The sequence below is a fragment of the Cuculus canorus genome, chromosome Z, assembly GCF_017976375.1.
Source record: "Cuculus canorus isolate bCucCan1 chromosome Z, bCucCan1.pri, whole genome shotgun sequence".
In the NCBI taxonomy this organism is placed as follows: Eukaryota; Metazoa; Chordata; class Aves; order Cuculiformes; family Cuculidae; genus Cuculus; species Cuculus canorus.
The window spans coordinates 48,015,604-48,027,909 of NC_071441.1; the positions used below are offsets into that span (position 1 = coordinate 48,015,604).

General features: G+C 40.2%; 1 protein-coding gene across 4 annotated transcripts in view; it reads right to left on the reverse strand.

The window, feature by feature from the left end:
* The window catches only part of LPAR1 (lysophosphatidic acid receptor 1), a 69,994-nt gene that overhangs the window by 35,191 nt on the left and 22,497 nt on the right, over positions 1 to 12,306 (reverse strand). For all 4 annotated transcript variants that reach the window (XM_054054856.1, XM_054054858.1, XM_054054859.1 and 1 more), the window contains one exon: positions 1,694 to 2,441. In XM_054054856.1, the coding sequence (XP_053910831.1) occupies positions 1,694 to 2,441 (748 nt within the window). The remainder of the gene's footprint in view (positions 1 to 1,693; positions 2,442 to 12,306) is intronic.

A 12,306-nucleotide genomic window follows, 5' to 3' on the forward strand; every position in this document is an offset into this window, starting at 1 on the left:
GACAGCCAGCAGCACAACTTCAGGAAGACCCGTTTCTGGAAGTTTAAAAGTCAAATGAACAGTTCATTGGTGCCTAAATTGCGAAGGGGTTACTTAAAGGCTGAGCAGCATTTTAACAAAGAGCCTAAGATCAAGACTAGCTTGCCTATGAGCCAGTCAGTGCTCATAGGTTTACTCGGACTCAAGACTCCCAGCTCTGTTTGTTCTTGGTTCCCAAGACACTCTTGCTGTCCTTCAAAACGAACTGCCTCCTCCTGGGTATGTGGGGTGATACAGACCAGCTTCCCTTCCTCACTCAGCTGTGGGCAGTCTCTGAGTAGGTGGATCTTAAGAATAAACTGAAATGCTTAATGCCCCTCTCCAATTCCAGCACAAAGTTGGTTTCTGCCTCGAACAGCAACACATTACCCTGATCTGCACCATTAAGAAAGGCCTTTTCCTCTGAGTTATTGTAGTTCACTGATGTAGAAAAAGCCAGACAGTATGAGATAAATGTTCAGCAAGTTGCTCCAGGCAGCCTATGATACTCACCTTTTCTGCCATTCTGAAAGCTGAAACAGATAAACTTGCAGCACTATGCATCAACTACCTTTGCAAGGTGGCACTTGATTAGCACAACGTATGAGCTGACACAGCGACTCATTAAATCTCTGCAACTATTCTGCCATGTAACTGCTGGAAAACACAAGTCATAATGTAAAGCCATGGAAATCAAGATGTCAAAACAAAAACTGGGGCTTGTTTTGGATTTTGCATACTGTGTACAGTTGCATGTAGGGACTACTAGGTCAACTTCATGATGGTACAGGGTATTAAGATCCCAGGAAGCCTGGAGTCTCTCATGGGAGGGAACACAGAGTGGGACAAGGAGACAAACAGCACCATTCCTGCCAGCCTGCAGCTCACTGTCTTCTGCAGCAACAGAGTGGAGCAAACTGCAAAGGTCACTGGGGAATAGTACCTAGTATCCACGTTGTGCTTTTGCATAAGGAAACTGAGAGCCCCAGACAAAAAACAGTCCACAAAATGACAGGAACCTTCTGACTCCAGAGCGTGTCATTATATTTGCCTCATATTTCCCTGTTATCCAAGCCCTGAAGCTTCACCACACTGCTCAGGAGCTTACCAGGGCCAAACATGCTACCTTTCTAAACCAGTAAACTGCCAAACATTATAGACCTAAGCAAAGTGTACGTGCAGTCTTGCTTAACGCGCAAAATCTTTTCATCAACAGCCTGCAGCCCCTCACTGTTCTCCAGACATGGGAGAACACACACCACCTTTTGAGCAGCAAAAAGGAGACAAGAGCTACTTCACCAGACTGTCTTCGCTGTACTATTTTAAGGTTGTGGCCATTTGGCAACTTTAAACAGAAAAGGACAAACACTGCAGAAGATAGGCTACTACAACATGTTTTTAACCTGTGCTGCTGCAAAACTTCACCGCCTTACATCTAGAAGTCCTGAATTTTCATTAGTTACGTGTCACAAGGCTGAGTGACCAAGTCTGATACCCACTTCCATAACTAAGCTTGACAGTCCCAACGCAGTAATGAATGCTGGGGGTTCTGATTGCCCCCACCTCTTCTAGTATCTTCCAAATGCTCCCAACCTCCCAGAAGCTAGACAGGCATTACTGGAATTACCTGGTAATAAAGAGGAGGGAGTAAAGGGGAAGCAGAGTTAGCACTTACCAAGCACAATGACCACAGTCTTCAGGAGGCTCATCATGGTGTCTCGATTCCTGCGGGGCCCAGAACTGTGTCTGGACATTCTCATAGTCCTTTGACGTACGTACCCAAAGATGTGAGCATATAGGACCACCATGACGACAAAAGTGACCAGGTTGAAAATAGCCCAGAAGACCAGGTAGGAGTCACTATAGAGCGGTGCCATGTTGGAGCAGTGAGTGATATCACAAATACAGTTCCATCCAACACTTGGTATGGCGCCCATGACAATCGCCATAGTCCAGATAACAACAATTACGACCACCACTCGCCGGTTGCTCATCCGAGTATGTAGCTGCATTCGGAAAACTGTAATGTGCCGCTCAATAGCAATGGCCAATAAATTGGCTACAGAGGCTGTCAGGCTAGTGTCAATGAGACCTTGACGGAGAAGCCAAGTGCTTACAGTCAATCTTCTAGTGTTGGGTCCTGTGTTGAACATTAAGTAAAAGTAGGCCAGCCCTGCAAAAAAGTCCGCAGCAGCCAAGTTGGCCATTAAATAATAAATAGGAAAGTGGAATCGGCGGTTGACATAAATAGCCACCATAACCAAGAGGTTAGCCAGCATTATGAAGATGCAGACGGTAATCCCCAGTCCCATTACAAGCTTGCTGACAGTGTTCCATTCAGTGGCTAGATATTTTCCACTTCGGTTATAAAAGAAGGCAATGGTTTCATTGTAGTAGCACTGTGGTTCGCTCATGGCTGTGGACTGAAAGAAGAGCGGAAAAAAGAGAAAAAAAAAGATTGACATCAGAACTGGAAACATACGATTGCCTCCATGGACAAGACAAGCACAGAGAGTGGGGAGGGGGACAGGAAGGGAACACACTTTGGAACAAATTTATTTTTTCAAACCAAATGGCATTCCACAACTCGCAAACAATTGCTCTGAGGAGTCTAGTAACAGCAACCAGATTAGAAACAACCACAAATGTTTCCATCTGCTCTGGGAGCTAGCATGACTTCTGACGCAGTTGTAAATTGCATACTAAAGGAGATTTTACCCAGCAGACCTGCTGAAAAATCCTTTTAGAGAGAAGGGCATGTAATTCGTAATTAAGAAAACTGTACAGGACACTTTATTTATGTTATTAGTGCATAAAACTATTGTTCGGCTGTAGTGGTGTTAAAAGAAGAGCTGCTCAAAGAGGATTACATTTCCCAGTAGGCTTTAACTCATTCAGATCTCCATCAGGAGCATTCCTTCTTGTCCTGTGTTAAAAACTAGGAAAACCACCCTACACTGAGATCGTCAATGTCATCTAAGACAGTGAATTGCAAGGTCCAGGAGCTGTGTCTGTCCATAGGGCATGAAGTGCATTTATAAACAACAAAAGAAGCATACCACTGTATTTTTATGAGCCCCTTTCTTTTTCCGTCAGCCACATTTTTAAACAAGGGTTGAAATGCACTGTGCTTGTAAGTATAACTCATCTGAGCAGGCTTGTTCCAATTCAGAACAGAAGGGGTGAGGCAAGAAAGCAGAAAAATAATATTTAACTTCACTAGTGTTAAAAGCATCAAACCTTATTTTTTGCATTAAATATTGTTATGGCTATGTCAAGGAATACATGATTAATTTTCCTTGCAAAATACTCAGGTGGGCCCAGCTATGAGTGCAACAAAGAAGCCCCATACTGCATGGATGTGGAATTTTTGCATGAAACTGTTGGTTAACAAGAAAATACTTAATGAATTTCCTTCCTCAGTTACAATCAATTACTCAAGGTGCAATTCCCAAAAGGCAAGCCTTAAATAACATACTGGTTCCTGGCTTCACATGGCTTAGCAATAAGAATGTAAAAACAATAATTAAAAAATAAACAAGAAACTCATGTAAAAAAAGGCTCATTCTAAGAACATCCAGGGGATCTGGCTCTGACACTCTGCTTTTATGGCTCTGACACTCTACTGACAAGAACTTTTACAGAAAGAGAAGCCGTTTTAGCAAGCAACCAGGTAATAAGCTAAACCAAGAACAGATCAACAACACTAAAAGACATGGATTTCTTCCTATTAAAGCATGCAAACAACCCCCCATGTTTTGTGCAGCTCCAGCCATTCTGCAGGAAAAGCTACAGGTAGCTCAACCTTCATGTTGAAACCAAAAATGTTAAGAACCAGGAAGCAGAAGTACTGATTGGACTTTAGTGAAAACAGTATGTAATAAAGATTTTCTTAGAATTACCCAAAGCTATTTCTGTTTATTTTATTTTCCCTCTGTTTGTCAACACAAGCTTCTAATAAAGCAACATATAAAACTTTCCACCTATATTCCAAATACATTAGATGGCATTTAGATTTATGTTAAAGAAAAAGGTAATTTTAGATTATTTTTCTTTTCCTCCAACATAAATATCCATCAGAAACATTTGCAGACCCACGATAATGAAAACCTAGAATAAATACTATTTCTTAGCACAGTGACTATAAAACTTTCATTGTTCCTCTAGGATAACCCAACTTTTAGGTTAGAAACATTTCAGCCTTAATTATTGAAGAATTTGAAAATGTTCTCATCTAGGATATGTCTGTTCTATAGAAAAAAGAAAAACGGTTCATAAGAGATACTTAACAAAGGGAGACCAAGCTTAAAGACATCTGGCTTTAATTCTTCGGTTAAAGACTGTGTGGTAATAACAGGTCAAGTATAAGAACCCTTGAGGGAGAGAGGAAGTCATACAAATGAATTAGTAGCCCTTATAAAAGCTTGCCAACATCTGCATTAATTATACAAAAGTCCTGTTTTTTGCTTTCTGCTGGAATATCTGGACGTAGTTTTACAGTCTGAATTACAGAGGTCAGGACTCCATGATCTAGTGGACTTCTGCAATCCTGAATAAATTCTCTCTTTGTCTATATTTGTCAATCTAAATTTTTCTTTCAGATGGCAGCTGCCAATATGTAGCAATTCCTGCTCCACTGCCAGCTACAGCTGGCAAAACATGTAATTTTAATTCAGAAATGCAGATATAATTTTTTTTTTGTGGCTCAGAATGTGAATTATCATTATTTTATAATATCCTCCCCAGACTTTTCATATGAAATCTGGAATAAGATACGACAAAAAAAGCTTACTGTAATGTGCACTTATAAGTGCCATGCATTTGTTTTATTCCCAAAATGCCAAGCCAGGGCTGAATGCATGCAATGCACATAAAAGTATGTAAAACACTAGAGTCAGACTTGTTAAATTTAAAAACCTAACAGCACTTGAGTAATTCTAGAAGAACAGCATGAGGAGGCTCACCGCCTTCTTCACTCATTTTGAAGACAACAGGAATAAAATGCTGTGTTCGTGTGAGGGATTCTGGAGAAGTTTTGTTTTTAGGACATGCTAATCTAAAAGCCAGTATCTCCTTTAAAGCAATCTTTCAGTCCCAAGGGAAAGAAGAGCAGAAGAAGAGACAGTTTGCTGGCAAAAGTTCAAACAGGGGACTTCCAGACGATCAGCTTTCTCAGATGCCAGCATATATCTTACAGGAAGGTTTTGACCCTCTAGGTCACGAACGCAGAAATCCCAAGGCATCACACTTACCCATGATGGTGCTATCTGCCTGGAAATGCTCCAGCAGGAGGAAAATACATCATATCTTTGAGTACCTAAAGTGTTAACATACCATAATGGCATATGCAAGCTTGCAGACCCTTCCCCTCTCCTGCCCCGACAGGAAAAGGGGCAGGGAAGTTTATATTTTAATTTCCTGAAGTTTCCACTTAGTGTGTTTCATTGCCTGGGTAAGCCAGATGTGCAGTGCCCCAAGATTTACCTCGTCCACTTAGTATATCTCAACAGAAGTTTAACACAAACTGAACTGCAAATTGCCTAAACCTCTAGGACACATTTGTGTAGAAAAAGTCTGGTTTATAAAACCAGAAGGATAAAGCAAAATGGAGTAAGAGCAGGCTAAAAGCAAAGCCACCTCTAACAATGAGAGGCTGCTTTAATACTCAAGACACTGCTGTCCCAAACCAAAGAACAAGTAAACCTTGAGTACATGGAGTTAAATCTCTTAAAATCATGAGTAGTTATAAACACAACACAGTAAACACAGACCAGGAAATTTGGTACCAGGACTTAAATAAAACTTGCTTGGCCTCTGCAGTTCACACCTAGTCAACCCGTGGCCAAAATAGCATGTTGGCACTGGCCTTTCCAGTGACTATCAGCTATACTTTTCCTCTTGGCTCCTCTCCTCTGGTGGTACAAGACCATACCTCTGGGGTGGCAGTGGGGAGACAAGGAGGAAGAGCCCCTGTAAGAAGTTTTCCAGTGTTTCATGCTTGATTCATCTTGCTGCTGCCCAAACTTTCCATAACACCTTAAAGAGTGGCGTAAGGATTTGGATCCATGGCACGGAGTGGCTTCTCTGTGGGATTTTCTTCTGTGAGCAGCCCATAACCCACTTCACCACTCAGGGAAGAGACTGGAGTGGAGAAGACACTGAATGCCTGGAGCAGGAAGGTGAGAGGGGAGCTCTGCACCCTCCCAGCTTGGTGTTGAGTGACAGCCCAGCTGGTGAGGGCTGTGCACAGAGAGATACTTAGGGTGGAAAACAAACACCAAAAAGTTTTGAAACAACACTGACTGATACTGTCTAAAGGAAGCATTAGTTAGCATGAGGTGCCTGAGGGGCAAATTATCAGTTTACAAAACTCACTGCAATCTGAGAGTTTGCAAAGCTCCTCAGTCCATCTAATTTAAAAAAAAGGGAAAAAAAAAAAAATGAAAAAAAAAACCCCAAACACCCCTCAAGAGGCATGGCTCTATTTACTCCTTGCCGAGAGAAAGAGAGCTGAAGATTTTGAGAATATGAAAGTCTGACTTCTACATAACTTTTAAAACTTGGAAGCCACAAAATGATTCCATATTCAAGAAAACTCTTACAAATATTTTAACCCCTATCTCTCCAAAGAGTCTGCTCCTCTTTTTTCCCTTCACTGAATTACCCTTGACATGCTGCTATTTTCTTACCCAGAACACAGAGAAGATGAAAAGCAATTTATTTGTCAGGGAAGTCTGAGGAAGATGACAATTCTGCATACAAGGAATGCCAAATACAAGCCAGAGATCCCAGTTTTTCAGAGTGCAACCTGCATGCAATCTGCTTGAAGTCTGCAAGACTCAGAGAAGACTTATTCCATACAGGATGAGATTTAATTCTGAGGTAGCTACCCTTGGATCCCAAAACCAATATTTATCATTCTCAGTCCTGCCCAAAAATCCAGAAAATGCTGAATTTGGAATGGTAGACTAGTACTCCAAAGCAGCAATATATTAAAGCTCTACATTTAGCGCAGCAGCAAATGGAAAAACAGTACTTTCAGTTTAGGTAAATACTCTGAAGTTTACCAACATACCAGGAAGGCTGGAGCTGAAAAACCTGGGGGAACTGCCAAGTTCAAAACTCCCCAGATAAGTATAGGAATAATTGAATTAATATGTAAATACTTCCTCAAGCCACAACACCAAACCATGGGTTATATGAAAGTAAAATTGTAATAGATGAGAAAAAGATTCCAATTTGCAACAAAAATGTCTCCATTACCTAATGAAAAGCACAAACTATTATTTGAACTTCAGAACACAGAATAAACAACAGGTTTAAAAATAAAGAGAAAAGACAGCATTTCCTTTAAGGATAAAAGTAGATGTTGAGGAGGCATTTACCCAAAACTTAAATAAAAACAAATCAAAAAATCTCAAGACAAGGGTCCAAATTAATTATGGCCTTATGCATATGAAGCCTTATGTACAGATATAATTTCATCTCCACAATGAAATCATGAAATCCCACCACTAAGATTCAACAGCTCCTCATGTGCTCTTTTCAGAATTGTGTCTCCCGAAGTAATCACTTGGCAGACTTAAAGAAAAACTTGTATGTTAAGATGTGGTGGTTCAGTCACAGCAGGCCACTTTTTCACTTCACTATACTCGTTTTATCCTTCACACAACTGAAAAGCTGTGAGGAAATGAATCTCTTCACAAAGGAATCTATTTAACTCTTCAGTAACACGATAGAGTGTTACTTATGGATCCTGTGGCAATACCTAACATATCCAACAATTTTTCAGATGCTTTTGTAGTCGACTGTATGACTGTGGAGTCTCAGAGCTCACAAACGTCCCCACTACTGGAAACTGAACTGAGAAGTTCTCTGTATCCTATGATTTATACCTGAAAATGGTAACCCAGCATATTTAGACACTCAGTGTACCAAAGAGGGTCACCCACCAGCAACACTGGAAGAAGAAGCAATTCCACAGCTGGAAGGTATAATTCACAAATGACACAGATCCTGTTGGAAACTACGATTATGACCTCCACAGACTGATTATAAAATCAGGGAAGGTGTTGACCTTCCTTAGTGCTTATTCAATGTCGACTACTAGAAAAGCAAGTCAAAAAATAGCTAAAAAAAGTAATGGGTGAGAGGAGGAAGTCCATCTAACTCTAAAAATGTCTTTCTTCTGGAAGATGCCAGGGTCACTGAGTATCAGATCTGAAATACCTCAACTCAGCCCTAAAGCTTTTTAGGAGACATGCAATTCGCTACTCAAACACAAGAGCATTGGTGATGAGCAGTGATAGACAGCAGGATACTGAGCTGGGCCAACGGGCCCCCAGATCACCACGTCGGTGGTTTCAACCTCTTGCACTTTCCACTGCACCAGAAGAGAAGTGTGCACAGACATGTGCATTCACATGCATAGGCACAGAAATCTCTTTCACTGCAGAATTCCGTAAACAAAAAGAGACTTCAGAAATTAAAAAGCTACAGTAATCGGGAAAAAATTTCCAAGGAAAGACAGAGAGTGAACCCATCCCTTCAGCAACCTACTCAACAATTCTGGCTGCTGTATCATTGCTCCTTTTTGACAGATCCAGCATTTTCAGATGAGCTGCACTCCCTACAAGCACTACCTACATGTTCTGATGAATGTTTTCCAGCTGAGAAGCAAATTATGACTGTTTGAATCAGGACATAGTTCTACATCAACACATCCCCACCTAACATAGCTAGGATAGCTTAAAAACTTTGATTACTAAAGATATATTCCCAGACAGCACTCCTCTGCTGCCCTCCAGGCTCCTCTCAAGGGGAAACCACCACTGCAATGTGGAGACATTTCAAGAATAAGCTGATCAGTTTTGCCATTAGGAGAGATAAAAACCCAAATGTCCCACCCAGTACAGAAGGCATTCCTCCAGAGCTCTTCAAGCTTCCTTTTCCTCAGGGGGTGGATGACTTTCATGACAAGCTAAGCTTCACAACCATTAGCCAGACATGGGTAGAGGCTCAATAACTCCTGGCTTTGTAAAAGATACAGGAAGACAATTATATTCTATCAGCTAATTAGGGAGTGAAACATGTCACCTCTTAGGCCTTCAAAAAAAAAAAAAATCTTTTTTATGATGCAGACTAGGCTCTTCCACTGTCTCGCACAGTTCACTCCTGGTTAACTACCTGCCTCATCTTCTAACTAAGCACTGTAATCAGACATCCAACTTGCACGTTGCCATGCAGGATGAGTGCAGTGCAGGACAGAACATTTTTTTCTTCCAGTCTCATAATTTCCTTTTATTCTTTTGCTTACCTTATTCACCACCACAACAGGTCTGTTTTGGTAAAGAGGATAAATTTGTTTACTCACCTAGAAGGGCAGAAAAAAATCTGCACCTTTGTTGGCTGCAAAAATTTCTGCACCAAACCCCAAATGCAAATCATGCTGAACTTTGTTGGGCAAAGAGGTGATAATAGCTTAGCCACCCCACAGGAATGTTCCCAAACATCATCATAAAGGGAAAAAAGCAATTGAGGATGACTGTTCTGCAGGGAGGACAGTTTAAATCTCTTCCACACTAATTTAAACTAAAAGAAAGGAAAATAGAGAAATATTCAATGGCACAAGAGTTGGAGAAGTGTTTTTTGGCTCTGGTAACCACATAGCCATAAAAAGCCACTATAATGGAAACTGCTCTGGATTTCTCTTTGGAACAGCTGCAAGGCAGTTATTTAAATATACTCACTTACTTCTAGTATGTGGCTGGCAGAATCCACTGCTGGCAAAAGCAGAGGAGGAATGGTGAATTTTTGTTGTTTCCTTGTTTTAAGTATTTCTGAAGCACTGTTTGAAGTCCCTGGTTCATTAAGCAACTGAAGCTAAAACAATTTCATTTCCAAAGCTTTTACTGCAGAATTTGTCGATGCCAGTCACAAAAAGGGAAGATACTAATCACTCCACAGAGTACATTATTCGGTTTAGATCACTACTTGTTATGTTTCCTTTTGACAAGGATGCTAAATGTTTTTTACAGAATTATTTAACTTTCCACTTACTACATTATGAGACTAATCAGGTTGCTGTGATATAAATTTGCTTACACATAGCTGAAGCATGAAGTTGTCACACATGCCACAAACTATCCCCAACTTAAAAAAATCAAGAACTTCTGTTACATTTTGTTCTCTCTCTTTAGGAGCAGAATGGGTTATATAACCTGAAATCACTATATTCTACTGTAAAATAAAACCTGTTGCCAAAAACTTAAAGTGTATTCTGAAAATTTTTCATTTCATAGACTTCTTTGACATATAGTGAATGGTGTCACAGAACTATTTTTTATTCCAGATTTCACCTATGGATAGGTAATTACCCTGAAACTTTACTTATGTTTCACATTTAAACATGACCAAAATGCCCTGCATCTGTGCTGTTTATCACCACTTTGCATGCCTGGTAAGAGGATGCAGAGGGGAAAAGAAGATGGAGGCAGAGAGTTTCTGATGGGACAGTGCATATGCAGGGTATAAAGAGACACCACTGTGGAAAATGTGTTGCTTATGTAGAGTGTTATAGAGATCATCAAAAGTAGTTCCTATGTTGACACACTAGCAATAAGACTTTTAAAACAGTAACAACTATTTCACACCTGGTGTCAAGAAATGACTTAAAAAACTTTTCCAAAATGTGATTCTCTTGTTAACTGGCTCACAAAACAAATGCTGAGAAAGATACCATTTGCAATTAAATTAAGAGAGGCTTCCTTCATTGTGGTGCCACCACAAGCATCCACAGGATTCATGTCCAAGCAAAAACCTGTCTAAGTGGGCTCTGGATTGCAAAAGGCCCTGCTGAGGTCTCTGGGATTCTCCCTGTAAGAGTCTATTCTTCTTTGCCTTGTGCATTTAAACGACTGATGATGGGCAGAATAATATTTATTACTGAAATGTATACACATATGTACATATACATACGCATGTATACAAAACAGTTATTTATTTCTAAGATAAAATTGACCAAATGTGAAGGAAACCAACTATCCTGGCAATGCTAATGAAGAATTTAAAGATAAAGCATAAAAAACATTTAAAGACAGAGACAGTTTAAAGAAGGAAAACACTTCTTTTTGTAACTGACATGCCATCAAGCTCTAGCACAAGGCATGTACGGCTGCTTCCATGTTTAAAAAAAAAATCCCTTCCTTAATGTCTCTAAATGTCTTCTGCAGTGTACTGAGGCATCCATTCAGTATTAAAAGGCAAAATAATGTCATTTAGAAAAATAAAAATTTTTCTAAACTATCTCCAAAAATCACTTGTATGACAATACAAATGTGAAAGGCAAGCACAAGCAGTACCAGTCTGAAAAGTGCTTTACTTCAGTACTTCCATCGAATGATTCATCTCTGTAGCTATGTCTCACTATGTCCTTGCCTGTTAAAAAACCTTTTCCTTATGCTCAGAAATATACATATGGTTCCCAGCTGATTGTTTGGAGCTGTTTCTCCTTTATATAGGATTGAAGCCATATATCAACCAGTAGATCCACAACATTTTACTGAAGTCTGTGGGAATTCATGCATGCATGTAAGTATGCCCATATGGACATAAAATTTGAGTCCATTTTTACTACAAGAAGTTGTGAAAAATGAGATTTTTCTACCATAATCTCTCACAGTGAGACACCAGTCTTTCCTTTGCTTCCTGTTGCCTCTTCTTTTCAGATAGCCAGTCAAATCTCACTGAAGCACAGTCTCTAAAACCCAAGTGTGGAGGGAAAACTGTATTAGCAGTCCCTTATTCACCGGTAAGTATAACAGAATGGTGACTATACTGATGATCAAATTCTTTACAAGCTTTTCTTCCATTTATTCTTGCACCACAGTCACCCTTATTTTCCCTTCAAGAAGGCATATTATCCTGAAGAGAAATCCTTAGACACTCAAATTTCTCATACATAAGGATGGCTGTGGAGAGCCCACAGAGACAGTGGTGCAAAGGTGTTTCAAAGCATGTGAGGAGATGTCCTGAGGAGCCTTTCTTCAGAAAGGGAAAAGAGTCCAGCAGTAGCTAGGCAGCCTGAAACGCACACAGCATCTACCTCTGACCAGGTATGCCGTTCTAAAAACACAAAATCTTTCTCTGACGCCGACAGGGACAAAGACTTGAAAAGCAACAAAAATACTTTTAAAGCATACTACTTCTCCATTTGAAACACACGAAGAAGAGGAGCACAAATAAGTTTCTTCAAAGCAGGAATCAGATTCAGCTCATTTCACATGACCA